Raw genomic sequence first — 25,875 nt, 5'->3', positions numbered from 1 at the left:
ACAAAGTTTGAATAGTTAAGCATTTATTTTCATGTATAACTAGCACATCAACATGTGGCTGTGTGGATATATTGCTTAGTTAGCATAAGACTAAATTGGTTAAGTGAGTAAAAAGAAAAAGGATGCTGAGTTAAAGAAAATATTAAGGAAGTGAGAGAACAGGAGGTCCTCATATGATAAAAATTGTGGAAGCTTTGGGAATGCCTGAAGTTTGGGAGTTGCTGCTCTAAGCTTCAGGCAAGAAGCTCTGCTCTGGTCCGAAGCCCTTAAGGGGCCCTACACAGAAATCCTCCAGGTACTTGGAGCTCCGAGAAGCCTCCTAAGAGCACGTGGTACATTGAGACGACCCCAGGGAGGAAAGCACCTTTTGTTCATGTGTTCATGCCCTACAAAATGTCTTAGAATTACAAAGCAACAAGTGATTTTTTCTTAAAAGGGAAAAGAATCTTAGAGGTGTGGCCTTGATTGGGCAGTGGTCACAGGGCAGCCTGGGCTGAAGGGCCTGAGCAGGGGTTGGGGGACACCCCTGTTACTGTCCTGGAGGAGTGTGTGTGTGTGTCTGTATGTGTGAGCACAGCCCCCATCAAGGCTGCAGGAGGAACACCCAAGGGCTCCTGTGCTCCGCTCCCTGGCTAGCAATAGGCACTTAATCTGTGTCTGCAGAATCACTGTTGCACACGGGAGGAGGCGCCAGAAGGCAGCTGGAGGAGTTGCTGACATCGTCCTTGGCTGTCAGCATGTCACCCTTTGCTCCTGCCACTGCTGTGCAGGTTCATGCCTGGGCCTGAGCCCCATGTCAACACGGCCTCAAGGTGGGAAGTCCAGGCCACCAGAGGGATCACTATCTTGTACATTTATGAACAATGGAAGGTATTTCCCCACCTTCCCCCAAAATCCAAAGTATGTTTCTCATCATTTAACCTTCAAATGTTAAAAATAGTGCTTTTTAAAGGACTCTGGGGTTGTACTCTAATAGCTCAGCATGCTCAGAGCTCATGGATCATTGCTATGGACACAGGGTGCTCACTGGAGACTCACCCAACTGACCCCTGGAAATGGAGGTCGAGACCAGTGCTCAAGAGGGGGCAGAACGGTGGAGGTGGGAACCCCGGGCATGATGTTCACAGTACGAAAGCCTTCTGGTGCCCAGAGGAGAGAAGGAACAGCTGAGAGTCTGAAGGGTGCTCTGAGCTGGGAGGAGGCCGGGGCTCAGCGGCTGAAGTGACGGGCGGAGCTGCAAGCTGGTCCCTGTGTGTGGCTTGGAAGGAAGCATGGCAGAACAGGTTGGGAAGGGACACAGTTAGGGAAGGGGCCCCAACAAGCAGGGCTAGTGTGCAGCCGCAGCCCCTGGCCCAAGGGTGCCCTCAGCAGCACCCCGCAGCACTCCGCTTCACGTGGCACGGCTTGCAGAAGAGACGGTTGTTCAGCGGGTAGCAGCCCTGGTCCGTGGGCTCCACAGACAGGAGGACCCTGCAGTCCTGCGGGAACAAGACACATGTGGATGGACCCAGGCCTGAGCCCTGCAACCTGGAGCCTGAGACCCCATGCCTGAGCCCTGCAGCGCGGAGCCCAAGCAGGTGGGACTTGCGAGCATCCATGGAGGAAATTAACTGAATCACCCGAGAGGAGAATCCAGGACACTGGGAGAAGAGGGGGCCCATTGGTGGAGAAACCCCCTAAGGGATCATGGAAAGGGCTGGAAGGGTCTTAAAAGCCCTTTCTGAGGTCCAGTGAGGGATGGCGTCCACCCCAGGTCACAGCTGGTTCCAGAGCTAGGATAGGACTGGGTTTTCAGGCTCAGAGTCCAGGGGTCTTTTTGTTGTTCCACTGTTAACACAGCTTCAACACTGGTACAAACATTCATTTTTCCAACTTTTAAATCCCCAAAAGATTTTAGAATGAAGATGGGGATTCAGGGCCCAGACTTTGCTAAATTTACGATTTTGCCACAAGCCCGTACCTCATCTGGGCCTCACTTGGGCACATGCAGGAAATAACAAGAATGATGACCGTCCAGAGACCTGCTCAGGGCATGGCTGGTGTTCCCTAGAGCCGAAAGGATGAGACCAGAAAAAGGCTGATCTTAGAGACAACTCGTGAGTCCCAGCCATCCTGATCCAGCTACGCCAGCCTGGGAGGGCGCCCTTGTGTGTCTTTTCTCTGGAACTGCACCTCGAGTCTCTCAAGGTGACTCTGGACTGTTTAATGCCAGGATCTGGGCTATTCCTAACAGCCACTTGTTTGGCATTCTGAGAGCACCAAGCGCCAAACCTAAAGTCCCAAAGGGGCACATGTGACCTCTTCTAAATTAGAATCAAATGAGGAAACACCTCAACTATGACCAAGTCACAGAGCCTGAGAAGGAGCTATCAGGTTGCAGAAAGCTGTCAGACCCCGCCCAGAACACAGGGAAAAACCACTCAAATTCCTTAAATGAAGACACTAACTCCTGTATCAAAAGCTCATCATTAGGATTAAATAAGGGGCTTCTCTGGTGGCTCAGATGGGAAAGAATCTGCTGCAATGCAGGAGACCAGGATTAGATCCCTGGGTTAGGAAGATCCCCTGGAGAAGGGAGTGACTACCGACTCCAATATTCTTGCCTGGAAAATTCCATGGACAGAGAAGCCTGCTGGGCTACAGCCCATGATGTCGCAAAGAGTCGAAACGACTGTGCAACTAACATTTCTACTTTTCGAGGTGATGTGTATGAAAGCATTTTCTATTGAAAAATACTAGCTGAGTATGAAAACGTTGTTACTCTTCTGGCAATTTTAAGAAATAACATGGACCACAAGGTAGGCAGGAACAGGGAATGCCCTGGCAGTCCATTGGTTAAGATTCTGAGCTTCCACTACAGGGGGTGTGGGTCTGATCCCTGGTCGAGGAACTAAGATCATAGGCAGCACAGTGCAGCCAAAAAAAAGGTCAGGAATGGTGAGAAGAACGTGGATGGCACCTTGAAACGCACTTCCCTTCCTAGAGAAACAGACCCACATCTGCTCAGGCCACTGCGGTTGAAGCCTTACTTTCTGAAATGCAGCTGCTAGAGTCCAAACTCTGACTCACTGCAGCAGCCTGGGCAATGTTCCCAATAAGCTGACCAAGGAGAAGCAGGGAGGGTTTATTTGCTCACCATCCAGGCCCATGAAATGCCAGTCACCACTGGACCTAACGTGGGCTACGGCAGGGATAACAGCATCTGAATTTCACTGCTGTTCTTTCAAGATATGTTATCAGCTGAACTTTGAACTATAACCAACACGTCAACATAATTATGAAGCAGTCTGTCAACTTCTTGATTAAACTCTCAGGTCACTCTCAGTGAAAATGGCTTCTTGGCTCCAGACCTCTGCTTAAATGTGAGTGAATAAATGTTTGGAATCTCACTGGCCAATTAAGAGATTTGCTCTGTTACAAACTATTTCATGTAGGATGGATCAACATGGTCTATTGTACAGCACAGAAAACTATATTCAATATTCTGTGATAAACCATAATGGAAAGTGAAAAGTGAAAGTGAAGTCGCTCAGTCGTGTCCAACTCTTTGAGACCCCATAGACTGTAGCCCACCAGGCTCCTTCATCCATGAAATTTTCTAGGCAAAACTATGAAAAAGAATATACATATGTATAACTGAGTCACTCTGCTGCACACCAGAAACTAACACAGCACTATAAAGCAACCATACGCCAATTAAAATTTAAAAAAAAAAAGAGAGAGAGAGATTTGCTCTGGGAGTCCCCACTTAGGTGATACCTTTTTGTCATCATCACCAAAACATCAATGACATGAGGAAGACGGGAAGAGATAAGGGTGGATTCTTAGAGCCTGCCCGGCAGGACTGACTATATAATTTGCAGAGTTTGGGGCAAAACGAAAACGCAGAGTCCCTTATTCAAAAATGAAGAATTTTAAAAAATGACAGCAGAACTTCAAAGCAAACAGAGGATCCTTCTGAGTGAGAGGCCTGTGCGTTTCTCCAGGCATTTCTTGCTGGAACTGCTGTACCAGCTTCTAACCAGCCTCACCACCTCAGCCTCACCACTCCCTGCGTGCAGCCTGAGGCTGACTCCTTAGCTTGGCCCCTGGGGCCCTTTCCTTCTCTCTGGCCTCACTCTATATCCAGCAGTCTACACTCCAGACACAGCTAGAAACTTCCACTTCCTCCTATTCTTCAGGCCGTTTGTGCTACAGTAGGATTACATAGGCCCTTGCCTCTTTCTGGACTTCTTTTCCCCCTTGGACTCTGTGGCAAACTTCTACTCATCCTGCAAAACCCAGGTTAAGCACCGCCTCCTCTACGAGTGCCTATGAGGGCTTCTCTGGTGGCTCAGAGGTAAAGAATCCGCCTGCCAATGCAGGAGACATGGGTTCGAGCCTTGATCTGGGAAGATCCCACATGCCTCAGAGCAACTGATTCACAACTACTGGGCTTGTGCTCTAGAGCTGGGGGACTGAAACTATGGAGGCCACACACCCTAGAACAGCCAACCAGAGAGGCCACTGCAATAGAAGCCCGCGCACCACGACTAGAGGAAAACCTGTGCAGCCAGGAAGACCCAGCAGAGGCAAAAATAAATTAGTAAATAAAATCAAGTAAGAGTGCTTTGATTGTACCAATCTTGATCACTTGACTTAATCACTGCCTTCTTCGCCCCAAAGTGGATTTATACTTGCTCTTTCGTAGCACCTTAAAAAGACATCTGTGGTATGTGTGCCCAGCATTCCTTTTGTCCTTCCTATGGTTGTATCAGGGCTTCCCTGGCGGCTCAGGGGGCTTTCCAGTTGGCTCAGTGGTGAAGAATCCTCCTGCCAATGCAGGAGACACAGGAGATGCAGGTTCGATCCCTGGGTTGGGAAGATCCCCTGGGAGGAGGAAATGGCTACCTACTTCTGTATTCTTGTCTGGAAAATTCTATGGAACCTGGTGAGCAACAGTCCATGGACTCGAAGAGAGTTAGACACGACTGAGTGACTGAGCATGCACACAGTCAATCCCAATGGCCTCCCTGGCCCCAGAGATGATCAATAAGAGCCCCTGGCCACTGATTGATCCAGAATGGCCCATGTGATCCAAGTTGGGTGAATCAGAGGTCTTGGGACTGTAAGGGATCACTGGATGGGGTTTCTAAGTTGGAAGGATGTAAACCTGAGCCAACCGTGTATCTCCTGCCCCACAGAGAATGCCAGGGCACAGAGAGAGAAAATGAAGCGAACACTTGCATAAAGGCAGAACCAAGAGACGGAGAGAAAGCCCTATATCATTTCATGTCATCAATGACATCACTACCAAGAACCTTCCTGTTAAGGTCTCCTTTCTTGCAGAAAGCAGGTTGAGTTTGGTTTCTACCATTAACTCCAAGACTAGATTTGTAGTTATTTCCATTCTTATTTGTCTCTGCTATTAGATAGCTTGGGCTAACAATTTTCTTTTTTTGGCCATGCCATGTAGAAGTGTGGTCTTAGTTCCTCAACCAGGGATCGAACCTGTACCACTTGCATTGGAAGCTCAGCGTCTTAATCACGGGACCACCAGGGAAGTCTTGGATGGTGAGCAATTTGAGATCAGAGCCCTCACCTGGACTTGTCTCAGCCCAGGGCCTGGCACACAGCAGGCCCTCAACAGGGCTCATGTGGTGATTGGACTGGACCAGCTACATCTAATTAAATCAGCACTGTTCCACTCACCTCACACCGGTAGCAATTCTCATGGAAGTTTCTTCCCATACACTCGATTTTGAAGGCATCCTTCCCATCTCGGGGAATGATGGGATTCTCACAGATGCTGCACACCGGGGCGAACTTCCTAGAGAGAAAGAAACCCAAGCTCAGGAGGCGTTCACACCCACGACCGCAGAAATTAGCTGTCAGAACCTGGGCTGGCTCTGGTTCACCTCCCAGAGCTATTTTGGATCTGTTGCTATGTGACTATACCTGGAGCTACAACCACAAATGCCTATTTCTTCCTGGCAGGAGCAATGGAGAGACCTGCATAATTAGACCCAGCTTCCCAGGGTATAATTAGCCCAAGGGAAGGAAGTAACTGGGGAACACTGGAATTTGAGAAAGCAGAGAAATCTCATGTGTGCGTTTCCAGTGAACCCATTTCATTGGTCTCGTATCAGATCACTGCTTTCTCTTCTTTCCTTTTCTGCTAAGCGCTTCTGTCTCTCCCCTTGGGCAGTGATGGACAAGGCCTCTTGGACATGTGCGTCACCATCGCTCCATACAGCTAGCTATGAGGGGAGGCACTGGGGTCTGGGGATTGACAGCAAGGCCCTGAAGTCAGCTCGACGGGGTTTGAATTGCAGCTTCCGTTCTTACCATCAGGGAGACTTAGGTACAGTGAGTCTACATACAAATGATTTCTGTTCTGAGAGTGAGTTCGTAAGTCCAACAAAGTTATCCAACTAACACAGTCAGTTATAGAATATTATATTATAATAGGTTTATAATACCTTTCACACAAAAATGTACGTTAAAAACAAACACAAAAACTAGGGAAAACATTTTTGAATCTTATGGTACAGCACCTTGAAAAGTATAGTAGTACGTACAACAGCTGGCCTACAGGAGCTGGCATCAAGTGAAGAGGCAAAAAGAGTTACTGAAGGGAGAAGGGAGAAGAGGTGGGGGGTGGGAGAGCTGAAGGATCGTTGGCAACAGGAGACGGAGCACAAGCTGCAGTTTCACCCATGCCTGACGATGGCACGGGTTCTGGGGCCTTGCTGGAATCAGATGCACGTTCGCATCTTGAAGGTTCGTATGTAGGGGACTTACTGTACTTATGTACTGCGTGCCTCAGTTTCCACATTTGCTAAAACAGAACCTTTAACAGTGCCTGCCTGTACTAGCAGTTTTGAGATGAAATGGCCTAACCCAAGTGGAGTTGCTCAAAGAGTTAGCTACATGAACAGGAAGAGAAGTGGGTCATCTGTAGTGATGTGGATGAACCTAGAGTCTGTCACACAGAGTGAAGTGAGTCAGAAAGAGAAAAACAAGTATTGTATATTAACACATATATACGGAATCTAGAAAAAAGGTACAGATGAACCTGTTTGCAGGGCAGGAATAAAGACTCAGATGTAGAGAACGGAATTGTGGATACAGTGAAGGAACGAGAGGGTGGGATGAATTAAAAGAGTAACACTGACATATATACACTGCTGCTGCTGCTGCTAAGTCGCTTCAGTCGTGTCTGACTCTGTGCAACCCCACAGACGGCAGCCCACCAGGCTCTCCCGTCCCTGGGATTCTCCAGGCAAGAACACTGGAGTGGGTTGTCATTTCCTTCTCCAATGCATGAAAGTGAAAAGTGAAAGTGAAGTCGCTCAGTTGTGTCCGAGTCTTCGAGATCCTATGGACTGCAGCCCACCAGGCTCCTCCGTCCATGGGATTTTCCAGGCAAGAGTACTGGAGTGGGGTGCCACTGCCTTCTCCGATATATATACTACCATGTGTAAAACAGATAGCTAGAGGGGAAGCTAGTGTGTAGCACAGGGAGCTCAGCTCCGCGCTCTGTGATAACCTCGAGGGGTGGGATGGGGTGGTGGCAGGGAGGCTCTAGAGGGAGGGGATGTATGTATACATATAGCTGATTCACACTGTTCTACAGCAGAAACACAACACTGTAAAGCAATGATACTCCAATTAAAAACAAAAAGTGTTAGTGGCCAGCAGGTGGTCACTCAAACACAGGGTATGTGCAACAGGCAGTGGTGGATCCTGCAGGCCCAGAGACGGCAGGCTAGCTCTGACCCAGCCTCCAGCACTCAGGCTCAGCAACTCCATCCCACCTGAGCCCCACGCAGGCCTCCGCGCCCCACCTAGTGTGCGGTCCCCTCTCGTACCTGTAGAAGTCGTCCAGGCAGTACACCTCATTCTGACTGTCCAGGGCAAAGCTCTCGTCCCCAATGCGCCGGGCGCAGGTCACGCACGTGAAGCAGGAGGGGTGGAAGGCCTGGCCCAGGGCCCGGATGATGTGTTCCCGGACAACCTCGCCACACTTGCCACACTTCTCCAGGGTGTCCTGGGACAGAAGGCCACCGCCTCAGAGCCAGCCCATGGGTGTGCCCCCTCCAAGCCACCAGGGGCACTGGACCAGCTACCCACAGGGGAGGTACGGGAGAGGTGCTCACATTCGTACAATCGGAACCCTAACTACTACCCCTAACCCTCCACGTTGCTTAGAGGGGATCAAGTTTGGCCCTGTATCCCTGGTTAACAGTGAGAAATCCTGCCATGAAGCTATGACTGCATCTTTTTTGTGTGATTAGGAAATGCTCGAGGCCAGGGTCCATGAGGGTCCATAGGAAAAATTTCTCTAAAGCTTCAGAATCAGTAAAAGGCATTCCCAGAGGAACTGTCATGCTTTTGATCTTATGGATAAATCTTAAAACTTACCATTTTCCATTTGGCTACTTGGAAGTTTACAGTCCGATTTCATGCTCCACTTTTAGGAATGAGTATAAGGGTCTGTCACATATTTTTGGAGTACTAACTCTCCTTGGATCTCATCTCACTTTCTACCTTGATTTCCTTTGTTTTATCAATTTATTTGATATCTCATGGTATTATGTGTGCATGTCAAGTTGCTTCGTTGTGTCCGATTCTTTGTGACCCTAAGGACTGTATGTAGCCCACCAGGCTCCTCTGTCCATGGGATTCTCCAGGCAAGAATACTGGAGTGGGTTGCCATGCCCTCCTCCAGGGGATCGTCCCAATCTAGGGATCTAAGTTTCTTCTGTCTCCTGCATTAGTAGGTGGGTACTTTACCACTAGTGCCACCTGGGAAGCCCTCTCATAGTATTATATGTGTCCTTAAAAATTTTTTTGTGTTATTGTGGTAAGAATACTTAATATGAAATCTACCCTCTTAATGAAGTTTTAAGTGTATAACATTATTATTGATTACAGTTATTATGTGCATTCTTTTTCTTTTAAGTATTTATTTATTTGGCTGCACTGGGTCATGATTGCAGTATCTGGGATCTAGTTCCCCAACCAGGGATCAAACCTGGGCCTCCTGCACTGGAAGCATGGAGTCTGGGCCATTGGACCACCAGGGAAGTCTCTATATGTGCATTCTTACAAGCTGCCTCAAATCCCTTCTGGAATGAGGTGGGATGACAGAGACAGGAAGGAGAGAGGACAGGGTAGGTATTACTGAGACAGCAGAGCACATCCCACTAACTCACCTAACTCTTCTCCTGTATGTCTCTTCCCCTTCCTGGCTGTGAGCCTGTTCACCTTAACCTGATTTCCTCTGGATAGATGTGCCAGGTAGGGCCAGCATTTCCTGCTTCCCCCTCTACTGGCTGCTGAAGGCCCTCCTGGCTGCTCTCAGCTAAAACCCCACCCTCACCCCTTCCCCCTGCCACTGCTCCACTCCTGCCTGGATCCAAGCTGGGGAAGGGCATAAGCACATCAGAGGAGTCACACTGATGGAGTCAGAGGGTCAGGTTGGGACGGCCTGGCTCCTCTCTCCTCCTGTAGCACCTCGCTGCCTGGGATCAGGTCATTCGGAGTTTTCTAAACAGTCCCGACTCCAAATGTTCTAACCCTTCAAATCAGTAGTTTTCAGACTTCAGTGTGTATCAGGATCACTGGAGAGACTTGTTAAAAATGCAGACTGTCAGGCATCACTAATCTGAGGACTAGGTGAGGTTGACTGCACCCCCAGGGATGCGTAAGGGAGGTCTGTATACCACACGGAGAAACGCCACCACGTGCCACTAGAGTTAGCAATTCCAGCACCTTGGCATCCAAACTAGCGCTTCCAGACTACACGTGGTACCCAGAGATGCCCCATCACACCACACACTGGAACCTCGTGGCTGTAGGTGAGGGAGTGGCAAGACCACAGCAGGGTCCAGAACCAGTCAGGGCTGGGGCAGGTCACCAGCTCCACCACTGACCAGAGTGTGACAGTGTGACAGGCTGAATGATGCCCCACAGCTATCCAGGTTCTAATCCCTGGAACCTATGACTACCTGGCATGGCAACAGAGACTTTGCAGGGAATTCACTGGTGGTCCAGTGGTAAGGACTCAGCACTCCCATGTGGTGCAGTGCAGCAAAAAACAAAAACAAAAAACAGGCTTTGCGAGTGTGATTGAGTTAAGGATCTTGGAATGGGGAGACTCATAGGCTTAGAGAATCAACTTTCTTTTTTGGCCGTGCCACACAGTATGCGGGATCTTAGTTCCCCAACCAGGGATCACACCCATGCCCTGAATTGGAAGCTCGGAGTCTTAACAAATGGATTGCCAGGGAAGTCCCTAGAGAATGAACTTAAGGTTCCCGGGGGAAGGGACAGTCAGGGAGTTTGGGATGGACATGTACACACCTGCTATATTTAAGATGGATAACCAACAAGTACAGCACAGGGAACTCTGCTCAACTTTTATGTGGCAGCCTGGATGGCCAGGGAGTCTGGGGGAGAGCAGATACATGAACATGTGTGACTGAGTCCCTTTGCTGTTCACCTGAAACCATCACAGCATTGTTAACCGACTCGAACACAAAACAAAAAGTTAAAAGAAAACGGAAGAGACTTTGCAGGTGTGGCTGAGCTAAGGATCTTGGGATGGGGAGGTCAGCTTGGGTCATCCATGTGGGCCCCAAATGTCATCACAAGTATCTTTAAAAGAGGAAGGCAGAGGGAGACCTGAGAGAAAGAAAGAAAAAAGAAACTGATGCAAGATGCCACACTGCTGACTTTGAAGAAGGACAAAGGAGCCAAGAAATGCTGCTTTTGGAAGCTGGAAAAGGTGAGAATGGACTTCTCCCCTAAAGCTTCCAGAGGGAGGAAAACACTGATTCTAACTCAGTGAAACTGATTTTGGACCTTGGACCTCCAGAATCATAAGAGAATTAAGTGTGTATTGTTTGAAGCCACCAAGTTTGTGGTCATTTGTTAGAGCAGCCATGGGAAATGCACATACCTTGGCTGGGTTCCTCTCTGAGCCTCAGCTTCCTCATCTGTAAAATGGGTCACTAGCGCCTACCTCCTCAGATCATTGTGGGAAAAGAGGTGCTCGGTGCTGGCACCTGGGAAACGGCGCTGGGCTTACCTGGTAGCAGGGTTCACAGAGGGGCCGCCCATCCTTCTGGTAGAAGCTCTGCCCGGCCAGCTGGCGGCGGCAGACACGGCACGTGAAGCACTGGGCATGGTACTGCCTCTTCATGGCCTCTACGGCCAGCTCTCGGGGGGACACAGTCTTGTGGCAGAAGGCACAGATGTCTAGGGTAGAGGAAACAGGCTGTGATCCGCCCAGCCTGGGAGAACTGTACCCAGTCACCACCCAGGACCTAGCTAGAGTGCCAGGTTTCTTCCTCAAACCCCCACAGGCTGTAAGCACAGCCTCAGCTCACGGGGAGGATCATGAGGGACATTAAGAAGGAAGGTGAGTGGCCTTTAAAAGGCTAAAATCAAGGTGCTTCCCTGGAGGTACAGTGGTTAAGACTCTGTGCTTCAAATGCTGGGGCCTTGGGTTCAATCCCTGGTGGGGAAACTAAGATCTCATATGCCACACAGTGTGGCCAAAAAAGGAGAAAAAGCTAAAATTCAGACAGGTAGTGTTAGGACAAATGAGTTGCCATCTGCAAAAAAATCAACACAAGACAGACAGCCCCATAGTAACAGCTTACACCCAGCTAATTCAAAATGTAGCAAAGATTCAAATGTGAAAAGGGAAACTGTAAGAACACAGGAAGAAGTCAGAGAAGAATTACTTCATAATCTGGGACTAGAGGAGGCCTTGGTACATGGTAGGCACTTAATAGCCATTTAGTAAATGAGTAACAGACAGTGCTGGAGAAGCTGTGAGCAGATGGGCACTCTGACACCATTGGTGGGAATGTAGATGGGGATGACCAAGAAGGACAACTTGGCAAAAATATCACAGTGCCTCCTCTTCTAGGAATTTATCTCATGAACTTGCACACGGGCAAAATGATTAGGTGAAAGGCAATTCACTCAGCATGACCACCTGAGCACCTGTCCACAGGCAACCAGTTAAATGCATGTAGTCAGGCCCAGCTAAGGAATACTACGCAGCTGTGAAAAAGAACAAGAAAACCCCTTATGTTCTGATGTTGAATGAGTTCTAAGGCTGAACGAAGAAAAGAAAGCAAAGTGCAGAACAGCGCAGAGCTCGCTCCTATTTGTGAGGAAGGCTATATTTGCATCTGCTTGTGTATGCATAAGACACCGCTGAAAGGATGTGCACCAGATATTAACAGACTGTCTATCTGGAATGTGCCTTTCTGTACTTTTTATTTTTATTTATTCTTAAAAAATTTGTTTCTGTATTTGGCCATGCAGGGTCTTAGACGTGGCATGCAAGATTTTTAGTTGCAGCTTTTGAACTCTTAGTTCCAGCATGTGGGATCAAGTTCCCTCCCTGACCAGAGATCGAACCTGAGCTCCCTGCATTGGGAATGCAGAGTCTTAGCCACTGGACCGCCAGAGAAGTTCCTTGTGCTTTTTATTTTGTACTATGTAAGGGTGCTATGTATTCAAAAACTTAAAACAGTGAAAAAATTCCAGGCATTTTTGCCATCACAGCAAGTTTTAAATGGATTTTAGTTATAAAGGAAAAAAAGGTTAAGGCAGTAAAAATAAAATTGCCTCACAACTATAAGGCCCATTACTGCACTGTGAGTTGGTCCCTGTTCCCCCAGCTGCTCCCCCAAGTCTATGCTGGCCCCACGAGGGCCCAGCGGGCCACACAGACTCCTTCCAGTCATACCTGTGGAGGCCTCTCTCTCAGGGAAGCTGACAGGCTCTTCGGGAGGGGGCGGCAGCTCCTCCCCTGCGGGCTTGAGATGACTGGGCCGAGGCCGCAGTGGAGGCCCCTCCACCAGGGCCTGTGGGGACAGAGGGGTGAAGAGTCATCCAACAGGGACACCACACAGTTCTGCCCCTCATCTGGTGGCACCAGGCACAATTAGCCCCCCTCTGCTTTGATAGTTTTTATTGTTAGCTGTGCCTGGTCCTTGTTGCTGTTTGGGCTTTTCTCTAGTTGTAGGGAGCGGGGGCTACTCTCTAGTTGCAGTGAGTGGGCCTCTCACTGTGGCAGCCCCTCCTGCTGCAGAGGAGCCCAGGCTCTGGGGCCCCAATAGCTGTGGCTCCAGAGCACAGGCTCAGTAGTTGTGGTGCAAGGGCTTAGCTGTCCTGTGGCATGTGGGATCCTCCTGGACCAAGGATCTCCCACATTGGCAGGCAGAATCGTCACTGCTGAGCCACCAGGAAAGCACCCCCCCGCCCCCGCCCCCGGTGAACCCCCTGGTGCAGAGGCATAAACTGAGGCCAGCTCTCCCAACTCCTTGCTCTGGGTTCCTTTACCCAGTCAATGGTATTTCTTTCTGTTTCTAAGGAATCTCCTAGAGTCATGCTTCCCCTCGGCCTGGAACCTTCCTATGTCTACAATGCCCCTGTCAAGGGCAGAGGGTTAGAGATGGGTTTCCTCTGCAGGATGAAGGATTTAGACTAGATGCAGGGGAATGTCCTCCTCAGAGCTGATGGAAGTACTGAAGTGGACAGGGTGTGGCATCCCTTCTCCAGGGATCTTGAGAAACACATCCAACTTTTACCGGCCTGAAAGAGCTTTTTAGAGGGACTGCCCTCGAGTAGGAGAAGGGACCTAACAACCTCCAAGCTTAAAATCTTGAGAGCCCCCACCCCCCAACCCTCCCTCCTTTGACCCGTGGAGCTCCATCAGGTACCAGGCGTCGGCAGTACCTGTGGCGGGGGTGGGGGAGGGGGCAGGTGCAACTGCTCTAAGTCTGAAATGAGTGATGCCCCCATCACGGAGTGGGGCTCTTCATCAGGAGGGGGCAGGTCCGCTGGAGGGGGCGGAGGCGGAGGTGGGAGGAGATCCAGGTCTGGAAGTGCATCGTCAACGTCCAGGGGTGGAGGAGGAAGCGAACACCCTGCAACCAGAGGGAGCAGGTGGGTTGGCCAGAGTCTCTGCAGGTGCGCAGAAGAGGTGACACTAACCCAGGAGGCTGGGCAGCATGGTGGCTGAGGGCTCAGGTCCAGTGTCGCCCAGATCTGGGTTCCAGCTCTGACACCACCACTGACGTGCTGGGTGTCCTTAAGCAAGAAACCATCTCTCTGAGCCTCAGTTTGCTCAACTGGAACATGGGTCTCAATCGCTTCGGGTGGTTCATGAGGATTAAGTAAAATGATGCAGGTAAGGACTTGGCATGTGGCCCAGGCTCAGAAAACAGTGGCTGCCAAAGCCTTCTATAACATGCCTCCCCCAGCGGGGTGCCAGAGCACTGGAAACCCCATGAGAAGGGCCTTGTTCAAATGTAAGCAAAACCAGCCCCCTAAGACAGTGGTTCTCAAGGTGTCACTCCTGGACTGGCAGCAGCGGCATCACCTGGGACCTTGTTAGAAGCACAACTTCTCAGCCCACCACAGAGCTGCAGAATCAGACGCTCTGGGGCAGCGCCTGGTCGTGGGTGTTTTGGAAGTCCTCCAAGTGACGCTGACGCCACTCAAGGTTGGGAACCACCACTCAGTTACATAACAGATGCAGGTAATAACTATCAGGTGTTGAAAGTATCAAGGGGACGACAGTCAGTAGGGAACTTTCCAGAGGAGCTGCTCAACTATCACCATCACCACCCGAACCCACCGATAACCCCAGCAGACATCAGACGTCTTCTGACTTGTGTTACATATCAGAAGGGATGGCCGGCATTGATGAAATGCCTTACAAAAAAAAAAAAAAGCCAAGGGAATTCCCTGGAGGGCCAGTGGCTAGGGCTCCGTGATTCCACTGCAGGGGACACAGGTTCGATCCCTGCTTGGGGAGCTAAGATCCTGCGTGCAGCATGGTGTGGCCAAAAAAAAAAAAAAGTGAGGGGGAACAGAGGGACAAGTTGGATGAGACCACCCAGGGACCCAAAAGAACCAGTCAGCAAACAGGACATTCTACAGAAATGGGCTGTTTCTGCAAGAAATTAAGGGCATGGAGAGATCAAGAGAGGGGGCGTCCCTAGAATTAAGAGATTTATATAATGTATAGATCTGTGCTGTCCAGTACAGAAGCCACCAGCCACATATGGCTATTGAGATGTGCTTAGTACTAAAAAAAAGAATGTAAAATATCTCATTGATAAAAGTAATATCATTTTACTTTTTTCCACATGGATGGATACTAGAAAAATTTCAATTACATAAGGTTTCCATTTGTGACTCGCATGGTATTTTATTGGCCAGCACTGCTATGGATCTCACTTGGGTTCTGATTTCAAAGGATTAATCATCTCATTTAATTCCCCTCATTTTGTAGATGAGGGAAAGCATGTCAATTATGGATAGACTATTAGATAATCCTAAGGCATTCCTGTTGATTTTTTTATATATTGTTTGGACTTGAGGTTATGTAAGAAAACAACCATTCTTACCGTATGTGGGGCTGAAATGACTTGATTACTGGCATTTCCGTTAAATACTTCACAAGAGAAAAAAAAAAAAAGGGAACAGATGAAACAAATGTGGCCAAATGTCAGTAATTGCTGAAACCAGATGTGGGATATACAGGGGCTCCTTGTACTGTTTTCCTTGTTGTTTAATTACTAAATTGGGCCTCTTACACTCATGATAGTGTAACCTCCTCCCCTCCAGGTTGTCCTGACAAGGGGCTGCCCAGCTCCCTAGTACTCCTCCTGGAACTCCAACTGGAGGGGTCAGGAGAGAAAGCACAGCGCAGGACTGTGTCCACTGCCACACTCAGGGTGAGTGCTATTAATACTGCCCTGGGAGAAAGAGCACGGAGGCACTCTGCCCACCTCCTATCACGGGCATATGAGGTCGGCCAGGCTCCAGCGAGGTCAGGCCGCCCTAAGCACCCAGGGAAAGCAGACAGAAAGGGTTTAAGCCCGGCTGCCTGAAGGCCTGGGCTCTGGTCCCATTTCCTGCGTGTTCACTGAGGCACCTCTCTGGCTTCAGGTTTCCCACCAATTCGACAAAGATAAGCCCTCTCTGTTCTCTCCAGGGCTGTACAGATGGACAGCTTGTCTAGACCTCTGAGTCGGCCCCAGAATCACCTAGAGGGTTTTCCAAAAGTCAAAGGATGGGCCCCACCTCAGCGCTTCAGATTCAGCAGGTTTGGAGTCAGCTTTGGGAATTGACATTTTTGAAATGACGCTGAATTTACATTTCCCAGGTGATGCCGATGCTGCAGGTTCAAAGGCCACACTTTGAGAACTACTCATCTTCAAGTCTTACCTGCGGACCAGATACTCATTCTCCAAGTGTGGTCTCTGGGCCAGAGTATCAGAGTTACCAGGAAACAGGTAAGGAATGCAAATTCTTGGGCCCCACCGCAGACTTGCTGAATCAGGAAGGCCCAGGGTGGGGCTCAGCTGGCTGGGTTGGAACAAGCCCCCAGGAGATGCTGAGGCTGCTAAAGTGTGCGAATCTGTGCTATGTGAGCTGACTGAGTCAAGAACCAGGTCACTGAGAGAGAGCAGAAGCACTGAGGCCTCTCCCAAATGCCTGAGGTTCTCGACATTTGGCTGTGAAGGGTGGGCAGGTCCCAGCCAGGGCAGGAATTCAAGAGGGAGAGGGGAGACTTCTGCCAGGATGAAAGGGTTCAAGAAATGCTGGTGGGTTCCTGAGGGGACAGGGCTTCCCTTGTGGCTGGCAGGTAAAGAATTCACCTGCAATGCAGGAGACCTGGGTTTGATCTCTGAGTTGGGAAGATCCTCTGCAGAAGGGAAAGGCTACCCACTCCAATATTCTGGCCTGGAGAATTCCATGGACTGTATAGTTTATGGGGTGGCAAAAAGTCAGACATGACTGAGTGACTTTCATTCATTCATTCATTCCTGAGGGGACAAGCATAGGTCAGGTCAGATGACGGCCTGCTGTAGAGCTGGCTTTAAGCTGAAGGTAGGCCCCCAGAACCCACCTCTGTGTTTTGCGGTCAGACTTATGACCTCTGCTCACCTAGAACTTCTTACTCCAAGCAGGGCTGAGCCCCGAGATTGCCAAGTTGGCCAGCAACATGGCTAACCGGCCACTGTACGTCTATCCCCCACTGAGGAAGGCCTGTCAGGTTTTACAACCACACTCCCAGGATCTTCTGTCTATAATTCCAATAAGTCATGAAGACATCCCAGAAGGTTTGGCATTTTGGCATCTAAACTCGATTTCCTAGGCTCCCCCTCTCCTACCCAGAAGGAACGTGATTTTTTTTCCATTGGGTCAATGTCCTGAGGTGTGAATCTTGGTCATCATGGTCCAGGTTCTTCTATACAAGGCTTCCCTGGTGATCCAGTGGTTAGGACTCAGGGCGTTCACTACCAGGGCTTTGATTCCATCCCTGGTTGGGGAACTAAGATGCCCCGAGCTGCGAGGTATGGCCGCAATGAAAAACGAGAAGTAGCAGGAGGATGTTCTTGGCATGTGTCGTTAGGAAGGAAAGACCAGTTTAGGAGGCTGTGTTATACTGAAGAAGCGTGTTATACGAATGTCCATGTGTGTCCATGTGTGGTCCCTTCTCCCTCCTGTGTCTAGCTTCCTATAACCGACATTTGCTTTTGGTCTCTGGGGCTTCCCCGGTGACCAGATGGTAAAGAATCCACCTGCAACGCGGGAGATCCAGGTTTGAACCCTGGGTCAGGAAGATGCCCTAGAGAAGGGAATGGATACCTACTTTAGTATTCTTTTTTTTTTTTTTTTTTTTTTATAGAAAGTATCTTTATTTTTTTTCTCCTGTTGACTTTTTTTTAATCATTTATTTATTTTAATTTGGCTGCACTGGGTCTTAGTGCTGCATGTGGGATCTAGCTCCCTGTCCAAGGATCGAACCCAGGCCCCCTGCATTGGGAGTGCAAAGTCTGAGCCACTGGACCACCAGGGAAGTCCCAACTTTAGTATTCTTGCCTGGAAAATTCTATGGACAGAGGAGCCTGGTGGGCTACAACTCATGGGGTTGCAAAGAGTCAGTCACGACTGGGCAACTAACACTTTCACTTTTTCACTTTCTGGTCTTAAGGTGATTTTCATGGTGATGGATGCATAAGGCTTCCTTAGCCTCACTCTGGAACAGCAGGAACCTGACTAGGCACCTGAGGACTCCAACACTGAGCATCTCAGTGCCTCCTTGTTTCCAGCTGGCGCCCTTCAGACGAGCAGCTTCCTCAGGCCCCGGTGTCGTCATCCCTCCTTGCTACTCTCCGATAGCTGAGATTTCATATCACATTTGCTCTTGTTGTTCAGTTGTTAAGTTTTGTCAGACTCTTTGTGATCCCATGGACTGTAGCCTGCCAGGCTCCTCTGTCCATGGGATTTCCCAGGGAAGAATACTGGAGTAAGGTCGACATTTCCTTCTCTAGGGGATCTTCCCAGACCAGGAATCGAACCCATGTCTCCTGCATTTGCAGGCAGATTCTTTACCACTGAGCCACCAGGGAAGCCCCTTCACATCACATACACGAGCAAATTTCCATCCTCCAGAGGAAGAAACTGAAGTTTAAAGAAGGAAACAGCTTGCCTAAGATCACACAGCAAGTGAATGTAGAGCTCAACAGAGAACAAAACTACCTCTCAGCTCCTTCAACTTACCAAATTCATCCCTGCCTCAGGGTCTTTGCACTAACTGTTTCCATTTCCCTTCTAGCTCTATAGTGTCCTTTAAGTCTTAACTGAGCTGAGATGTTACCTTCTTGGAGAAGCCATCCTGATTAACCCATAAAAAGTTGCACCTCCCCAACTCTTTACTGTGTTTAATTCTGAAATAGTCTTTGTGTCTTTCTGATATGATATTTTATGTTTTTACTATGTTTCCCCCACTAGGATATAAGTTTTATCCCCAGTGTCTGGCTCCAAATAATAAACAGTAGGTATTCACACGGCAGGTCCTGGGAGCAACACTTTCCATATGTGTTAACTTATCTAATCCTCACGAGGACCCTTTGAGGTGGTTAGTATCATTATTTCCATTTTACAGATTGAGAAACTGAGGAACAGAGAGGTAAAGTGGCCTGCCAAAGTCACACAGCCAACAAGTAAAGGAGTCAGGATCCAAACCCAGGCAGGTGGATTCCAGAGTCAGCCTGGAACACAGCAGGTGCTCAACAAATGACCCGAGAGCCTGCCCTTTCCTCTGCATTTCAGTGCTGCCTCTGAGCCAGTATCCTTCGTCCAGCGCCCTCACCCTCTTACCTCCATTGGAGAGCTGAGGTGGAACAGCTGGCCCTGGGGCTGCAGCCCTGCCAGGGGGCATCCAGGAGCGGAGCTTTCCCACTGAGCCAGCCGCGGGTGCCTTCATGGGGGCAGATTCCCAGGGGCGGCCAGGCCAGGCCTCACAAGCTGCTCGCCTCACCTCCTCAACCACAGCCTCATCTCGACGTGGGGGCACCAGGGTGATAAAGACAGACGAGGCGACCCTCTTCTCAGGCTTGGAGGCCATTGTTTCAGCTTCTGGTGGGGCTGGGGACAGAGTGGGGCTCAGGCTTGGACAGTGTTCATGGCAGTTGTGGAATGGGCAGGGGCGCTCCACCTGGACACCACCCACCCCCAGGGCAGGGAGCCTCCCTCTCCCAACAAGACAGGGGCAGCCACCCCACGGTGCCAGCACCCCACCCAGCCATAAAAGGGGTGGCAGATGTCCCCCAGGGAAGGGCAGGGGCCCACCAGGTGACCTGGCCACAGAGGGGGCCGCAGCAGTCCTGACCGCCCGTCCCCCAACCTGCACACCTGGTGGAACAAAGGGCAGCCCTACCCTGCTCACCTCACCAATGATTAATTTCCCTCCTCCAAGGAGCATGAGGGAGGGGCCGCTCCTCCAGCTCCCCACCCTCGGCACTACTGACTGCTAGGCCCAGCCCAGGGCCGCACCCCAAACTACCTTCCTCACCTGGGATCTGGATTTTCCTAGGAAGGCTGAGGTCACCAGTGTTCAGGCCAGCTCCACTATGGGAGGGAGACAGGGTGAATCAACGGTTAGAAGATCAGCGCTGGATTCCAGGAGGCAAAGGGGACAGATGAACCATCAGAGCCACTGTTTACCAAGGCCTATCCTGTGCCAGCCCTGCCCTAAGCACTTTCCGCCCATTAACTCACACACCTCCCATGGCTGGAGCGGGAGAAGCACTGTTACCATCCCCGTCTTACAGATAAGGAAGCCCAGAGGAAGAAGTGGAAGTCATTCATTCAGGGTCATGCAGCAGGGAACTTGGGATCTGAACCCAGAGCCCATGCTCTTGGCCACCTGGCTCTGCTGCCCTCTCCCGGCCCAGCTCACAAACCAGCATCCTGAGCTTGGCCATCAGCCTCCACATCCAATCAAGTCTTGATCCTGTGGCCAGAATCTCTCCTGCTCTCATCTCCAAAGTCATGCCCTGATTCAGGCACAGGGGTGAGTGCCTCAAGGATCTCCAATCCTGCCTCAGGAGTGATCTTTCCGGAGCATCAGTCTGTTTCTTCTCTACTCAAAAGCCTTCCATGGCTCCCTACTACCTTCAAAATAAAGTCCAAATCCCCCTGGCCTCAAACTATTTTTGACCACCTTGGACCACGCAGCCTTCCTGGACCATCTTTCTCCCTTACTTGCCCTGGCATGTTCCTACCAGCTGTCTTTCCTGCCCAGTGCAGGGTAAATTCCAGTTTTTCCTTAGAAACCCAGCGCAAACATCACCTCCTCCCTGAAGCTTCCCCTGATTTCCTACTCGAGGGTAGTTGTCTACACCACAGGGCAATGACAGCCCATCACAGGCCACACTGGCTCACCATTATCATGTCTGCCTGCTCCCTAGAAGTGACCTCATATGCTTTCAACTGCATCTGTGGTCTTTGCATGACCCAAGTCCAGCTCACAGGAGACATCAAAACATGGATCTGGGAGCAGGGCAGCATCCAGACCAGGGAGAGTGCACTTTCCTTCTCTCAGGTGGTTCCTGCCAAGAGTAGGCTCTGGGGCCAGGGATGAGGTAGGGTCATGGGGTGGGGCAAGTTGTCCACACTCAGCCCCAGAGTTCTTACTGGGCACCCAGGGCTTGTGCCCAGGGAAAGAATTGCCCTTTTTCTCTCTTATTCTCCATATGGGCCACCCTGACTCGGCCCCAAAGGCCGGCCCACAGGGACCCTAATGACCTGGAGCCTGAGTGGCCATTCAAAGGCCTCCTTCCGCCGGCCACTGTGGACTCCTGGAGACTGATGGAGAATAGCAATAATATACGCTCCTAAATTCCCTTAAATTGATTTATCTTTGATTAAAACGTGTAGCTCATTCTGATAATAAAATATCTGTTCTGAAAAAGAAACCAATATAGGAATAAAACTTCTAAAGTTCTTGTAAAGTACTTCTCTCTTGTTTCCTGTTTTGCAAGTGATGTTTGAAAGTACATATGCTTCTGTTGGCTGTCCTCCTCTTTGCTTTCATACTTTGTTACAAGTATCTATTTTTGCAAACAAGTTTCAGAGTGCATCTAAGGTTTAAATACAAGAACAAGGGCACCCACTGATAAAGTGCTTGCCATGTGCCAGGCACTGCAGCCAGTGCTTACTGAGTCACATAATTCTTGGGACTTCCCTGGCAGTCCAGTGGTTAAGACTCCATGCTCCCAATGCAGGGGGCGTGGTTTCAATCCCTGGTCGGGGAACTAAAAATCCCACGCACCCTTCCTGCACAGCCAAAATAATAATGAAAATAATTATAAAACAATACATTAAAAAGACACTTAATTCTTAACACAGATTGCTATGCCCCCACTTCACTTTTTAAAATATTTATTTGGCTGCAGTAAGTCTTAGTTGCGGCCTGCATGGTGTGTTGAACGGCGGCATATGGGATGAACCTCGGGCCCCCTGCATTGAAAGGATGGAGTTTTAGCCACTGGACCACCAGGGAAGTCCTGCCCCCAGGATATAGATGAGGCCAGGTGAGGCCCCAAGCAAGAGATTGGAGACCTGGAATTCTAACAGAGCAGGATCCAACCTGGAAGTCCACGGGGTATCCTTGGGCCTGAGAGGTCACATTTTTTCCCCCTGGATGATTCAGGGTGGGTCGGGGTTGGGAGGCAAAAATCTCCAGGCCTGTTCTTACACAGAATGGCTCAATCCAGACCAATTATCAGATGGCCAGTAAACTCTGGGCTCATTCCCGGAGGCTGCAGAGGGTGCCTTCTCTGCCTCCCTCCCATCCTGCCCTGAACCCCACTCCACCCCAACACACCCCTCCAGGAAGTCAAATCTGCTGGCTTCTCAGACAAAGTCCAGGACAAACGTCCCAGCACTGAAGCCAGATGTTCACAGCTGGGCAGCAACCCCCCCTACCCCCACCCCGGCCTATCCCTTCCCTGCGCTTCCAACAGGGACTTCAGGCCCCAGGGGAAGGGGCCGAGCTAGGGATTTTCAAAGCCCTGTCAGTCAGACCCGAGCAGGAAAGGGAGCCAAGGTTCCCCTTGGGTCCCAATGCCCCCCAGGTCACCCTGGAGCGGGGGTGTGTGAGGAAGCTCCCTGCGGGGCGGCCTCCCAGCCAGCCCAGCCTGGGGGACCCTCGGCCACCACCCTTCCTCTCCCAGAGGACCAAAGTGAGATCCAGTTAGGTAAGCAGAGAAAGTGGAAACAAAGGGAAGGAAAGTCATTTCCTGCTAAGAGGAAGGAAGGAGGTTGAGATCCAGCCAGCCACCCAGCCCAGCTTTAGGCTGCAGCTCAGGGCAGGGGAGGGCTGGCTGACCAGGAGGGCCTCCGAGGATGGGGGTAGTCCCCCACCATGCCCTCTGTCCCTGGTCCTACTCCTCTCAAACCCTGTGGGACCACCTCTAAGCTGTGCTCTTCAGTACTCCGAGAAAGCAGCCTAGGCTTGGTTGGGAGTTAAATTGCAGGCAGTGGGAGTGAAACTGAGCCCCTTCTCCCGGCCTTGCAGCCTGGGACAGAAGGGCCTCTCCCTCTCTCCCACCCCAGGGAAGTGGAGGAAGCCCACAGGGCTGAGTTCATCCCCAACCCCACCTCTTTCCTGCTGGGCCACCCTAAGCAGGTCACTGAACCTCTCTGGGCCTCTGTTATTTCAAAGAGTGGAAATAATGAGGTCTTTCTGGAAGGGTGGCTGAGAGCATAAAAGAAGAGGGGGTGCTCAAGATCTTGGTACTGGGTAGGTGCCAAGAGAAAGCCGGATGGTTATTCAGTACCTCATGCGAGAGGCGGAACCCCTGGGGGGCCTGAGAAGACCAGGACTTGGCTTCCATCAATGTGAAGAACAGGGATCTGGGCACTGCCCAGTCTCTCCTTGGGGTCCTCAGAATCTGGGCTGGAGGAGGACTCAGGCCAGGGTGCCCCAGGCACACACCCTGGGGATAGCTCAGTCCCACCCCTTCCCAGCACCCCCCCTTCCCCCAGAGGATATGAGGCCCAGAGAGGGGCAGTTCCGCGGCCCCTCCTGCCCCTCGCCTAACCCCGGCTGGAGAAAGGGGCCCGGAGCTTCCAGGACCTTCGGAAACCCGGCGCCCTCCCGCAAGCACCCAGGCGGGGCGGCTGGCCGGGTCACGGTGGGGCGCCGCCGGGGACTTTAATTCGATCCATGTGCGGGACGCTGTCCTCTTTGTGCGGGAGCTTCCGCCCTGCTTCCATCCCTTCTCTCCGCGTGCCGCTCCGGGGCAGGGACACCCGCGCTACCTCCCGACCTGCCCTCCCTCCGCTCGGGGAACAGAGACCCGCACCCCCGGCCCCCAGTCCCGCGGGTCCCCCTGGGAGCGCCGGAGCTGGGGTCCGGGTCGGGGAGCAGGGTTGCGCTCCGGCCAGGGGCTGCCCGCGCTGTCACCTGTGTGTAGTCGGGGGCGTAGATGGCAGGACGGGACCCCCCACCCCACCCCGCTCCGCTTACCTGAGCCGCCCGCGCCCCCGGCGGCTCCGGTCGGTCACCCGATCGAGCAAAGCCCGGAGCGGCGCGGCGCCTCCCGCCCCCTCCGCCCTCCCCGCCCCCTCGGCTCCCTCCGCCCCGCCGCCCCGGCCGCCTTACCATAAAAGGTGAAGCTTGGGGGAGGGGGCCCGGGATTGCCGCCGGGCGGAAGCGGCCCCTACCTGCCCCCCAACCTGCCCGGCCGCGCCCCGCACCGCCCCCTCCCCTCTCCCTTTGTTCCCTCGACCCCTCTTCCCTTCCCCTTGGCCCAGGCCTGGAGGGTGGGCGGCCTCCTCGGGTGCCCACTCTCCTCGTCCTTTGTGAACCCAGAGTGGTCCTCCCCCAACCCCCTCCCCGAGGTCACCTGGGGTGGTGGCCCCACCAGTTTGGCCTGGGATCTCCCAAGGTCTTAAGGGTCAGGTGGGACCTGGATTCCCCGGACACTCACTAATCCTGTGGCAGTCATTCCACCTTCTTGAGCCTCAGTTTCTTCGCCTCTAAAATGGGGCTAATGACCTGTCTGGACCCTAACGCCTTCTGCACATGGGTCCCAGAGTCCTCGGGGGACAGGGTCCTCCGGGAAGCCTGGTAGACAGGGCCTCGCTGGCAATCAGGTCAGCCGGTTTGCCATGCTGGGCCCGGTATCTGACCCCTCCACTGCTTCAGCCTCCTGCTCCCCCGTCCCCCAAACGTGGAATGGGGAGGGAGAAGCCCAGCCTGGGCTCTGGGGCAGGAGATGGAGCCTGGATGGGCCGCCTGAGTCCCTGGAGGCCCAGGGAACATTGCTGGGAAAAGGAATCTGGGTCTGATTCAGAGGCAAACAGATTGTTCTTTTGATTAAAGCCACAGTGGCGGAGGCCAGAGGAGTGCTGGACCCGGCGCCATCTGCAGGGAGGCCAGGCAGGGTCTGGCTCTCCTCTGTGGGCCCAAAGCTGCAGTCATGCTGCTGGCCCGAGGGCTCTGGGGCTGTTCTTGGGGGGTCATGCTTCTGGGGGCTGGGGTGGGGGGTGCTGAACACCCTGTCCTGTGCTTCTCTTCCTCCCCCACCCCGCCTCCCTAAATCCCTCACTCGTGTTTGGTCACCTCTCCCATCCCCCTCTGCATCCCTTTTTTCTTTCCATCCTCACAGCCAGTCCTATAATAACAACAGTAGTAACTGTAGCTGCTGTTCATAGGGGCTTCTTATCTGATGCTTGGCCTGCAGACCTTTCCATTTAATTCCCAGGAGAGCCCTATGGGAAAAGGCTGATTATTCCTGCTTCACAGATGAGGAAACGGAGGCACAGAGAGGCTCAAAGCCGACACAAGAGGCCAATGGTGGAGCTGGATTCCAGCCCACAGCAGCGGGTGCCCCTGGGTACACACACCACCCTGCAGGTCCCAGCAGCTGGCGAGACTGCCACCCTTCAAAGACAGGTGACTCCCTCTCTTTTCAGCAGAGGGAGACTTACACTCAAGGCCGCCTGAGCCCATGGTCAGGGTTATTCCCCTGCTTGACAAGGTTACCTCCCTTTGCAAGCACCCCTTGGAGCAAGATCTCTATACCTTCCCCATGAGGAAGGAAAAAACCTCTGGATGCCAGCCATGGGAAGGACCTTAAGGAAGAAGGTTTGATCCAGGGGTTTTCAGACACTTTAACCATAGAACTCCCTTTTAAAGTGCATTGTGACTCAGAAGCTTATTTAAAGCAAATAAAAATGTTGCTGCCCCCCCCACCTCCATGATACCTCCCCTAAGCACCCACCACACCTCCAGGTGGGACAGTGAGGCACCGAAGGGTTGATGTGGGGCCTAGGGTCTCACTGACTCCAAGCAGGATCTAAGCCTTCCCACACCTACTCTGAGCTAAGACTGGCTTGGAAGAGGGTAGGTCCAAGGGGAACGTGGAGTCCAGCTGCTGCCACTTACCAGCTGCCCAGCACCTCTTTCCCACCTCTGCTGCTGCTCCCGGGGGGAGAGAAGCGTCCCGGACAAGGGACTCCAGCGCCAGCTCTGGTGTCTGTGTCACC

The 25,875-nt window shown here is 51.6% G+C and overlaps 1 protein-coding gene and 1 long non-coding RNA gene across 7 annotated transcripts; one reads left to right on the top strand and one right to left on the bottom strand.

Annotated features, from left to right (window-relative positions):
* Window positions 1–6: 6 nt before the first annotated feature.
* Window positions 7–25,875, bottom strand: FBLIM1 (filamin binding LIM protein 1). 6 transcript variants are annotated; one of them, XM_006072780.4, is made up of 9 exons: window positions 25,775–25,875; window positions 19,889–19,944; window positions 19,195–19,461; window positions 13,750–13,940; window positions 12,758–12,875; window positions 11,078–11,247; window positions 7,854–8,032; window positions 5,692–5,809; window positions 7–1,478 (listed from the first exon to the last, which is right to left on the bottom strand). In XM_006072780.4, the coding sequence occupies exons 3-9, from the start codon at window positions 19,439–19,441 to the stop codon at window positions 1,365–1,367; spliced, it is 1,137 nt and encodes a 378-aa protein (XP_006072842.1). In that variant the 5' UTR covers window positions 19,442–19,461; window positions 19,889–19,944; window positions 25,775–25,875; the 3' UTR covers window positions 7–1,364. The 6 variants fall into 6 exon arrangements, with proteins under 6 accessions (XP_006072842.1, XP_025141451.1, XP_006072841.1 ...); XM_025285666.3 differs by lacking the exon at window positions 25,775–25,875 and adding an exon at window positions 24,315–24,565; XM_006072779.4 differs by lacking the exon at window positions 25,775–25,875 and adding an exon at window positions 23,852–23,949.
* Window positions 15,626–18,228, top strand: LOC123333678. Its single transcript, XR_006551123.1, has 3 exons — window positions 15,626–15,758; window positions 16,190–16,319; window positions 18,026–18,228. It is a non-coding gene; the product is annotated as an uncharacterized LOC123333678 (long non-coding RNA).

The sequence above is a fragment of the Bubalus bubalis genome, chromosome 5 (assembly GCF_019923935.1).
Source record: "Bubalus bubalis isolate 160015118507 breed Murrah chromosome 5, NDDB_SH_1, whole genome shotgun sequence".
Classification (NCBI taxonomy): Eukaryota; Metazoa; Chordata; class Mammalia; order Artiodactyla; family Bovidae; genus Bubalus; species Bubalus bubalis.
Note: the sequence above shows the minus strand (reverse complement) of the source record. Positions and strands in the feature narration are given on the sequence as shown.

Excerpts from the sequence above, each read along its gene's own strand:
- FBLIM1 (XM_044942865.2), bottom strand. Across the intron at positions 19,462-19,888 it reads TAGGAAAATCCAGATCCCAG|CCCCACCAGAAGCTGAAACA; the intron begins GTGAGGAAGGTA and ends CTCTGTCCCCAG. Across the intron at positions 11,248-12,757 it reads TGAGAGAGAGGCCTCCACAG|ACATCTGTGCCTTCTGCCAC; the intron begins GTATGACTGGAA and ends CCTCTACCCTAG.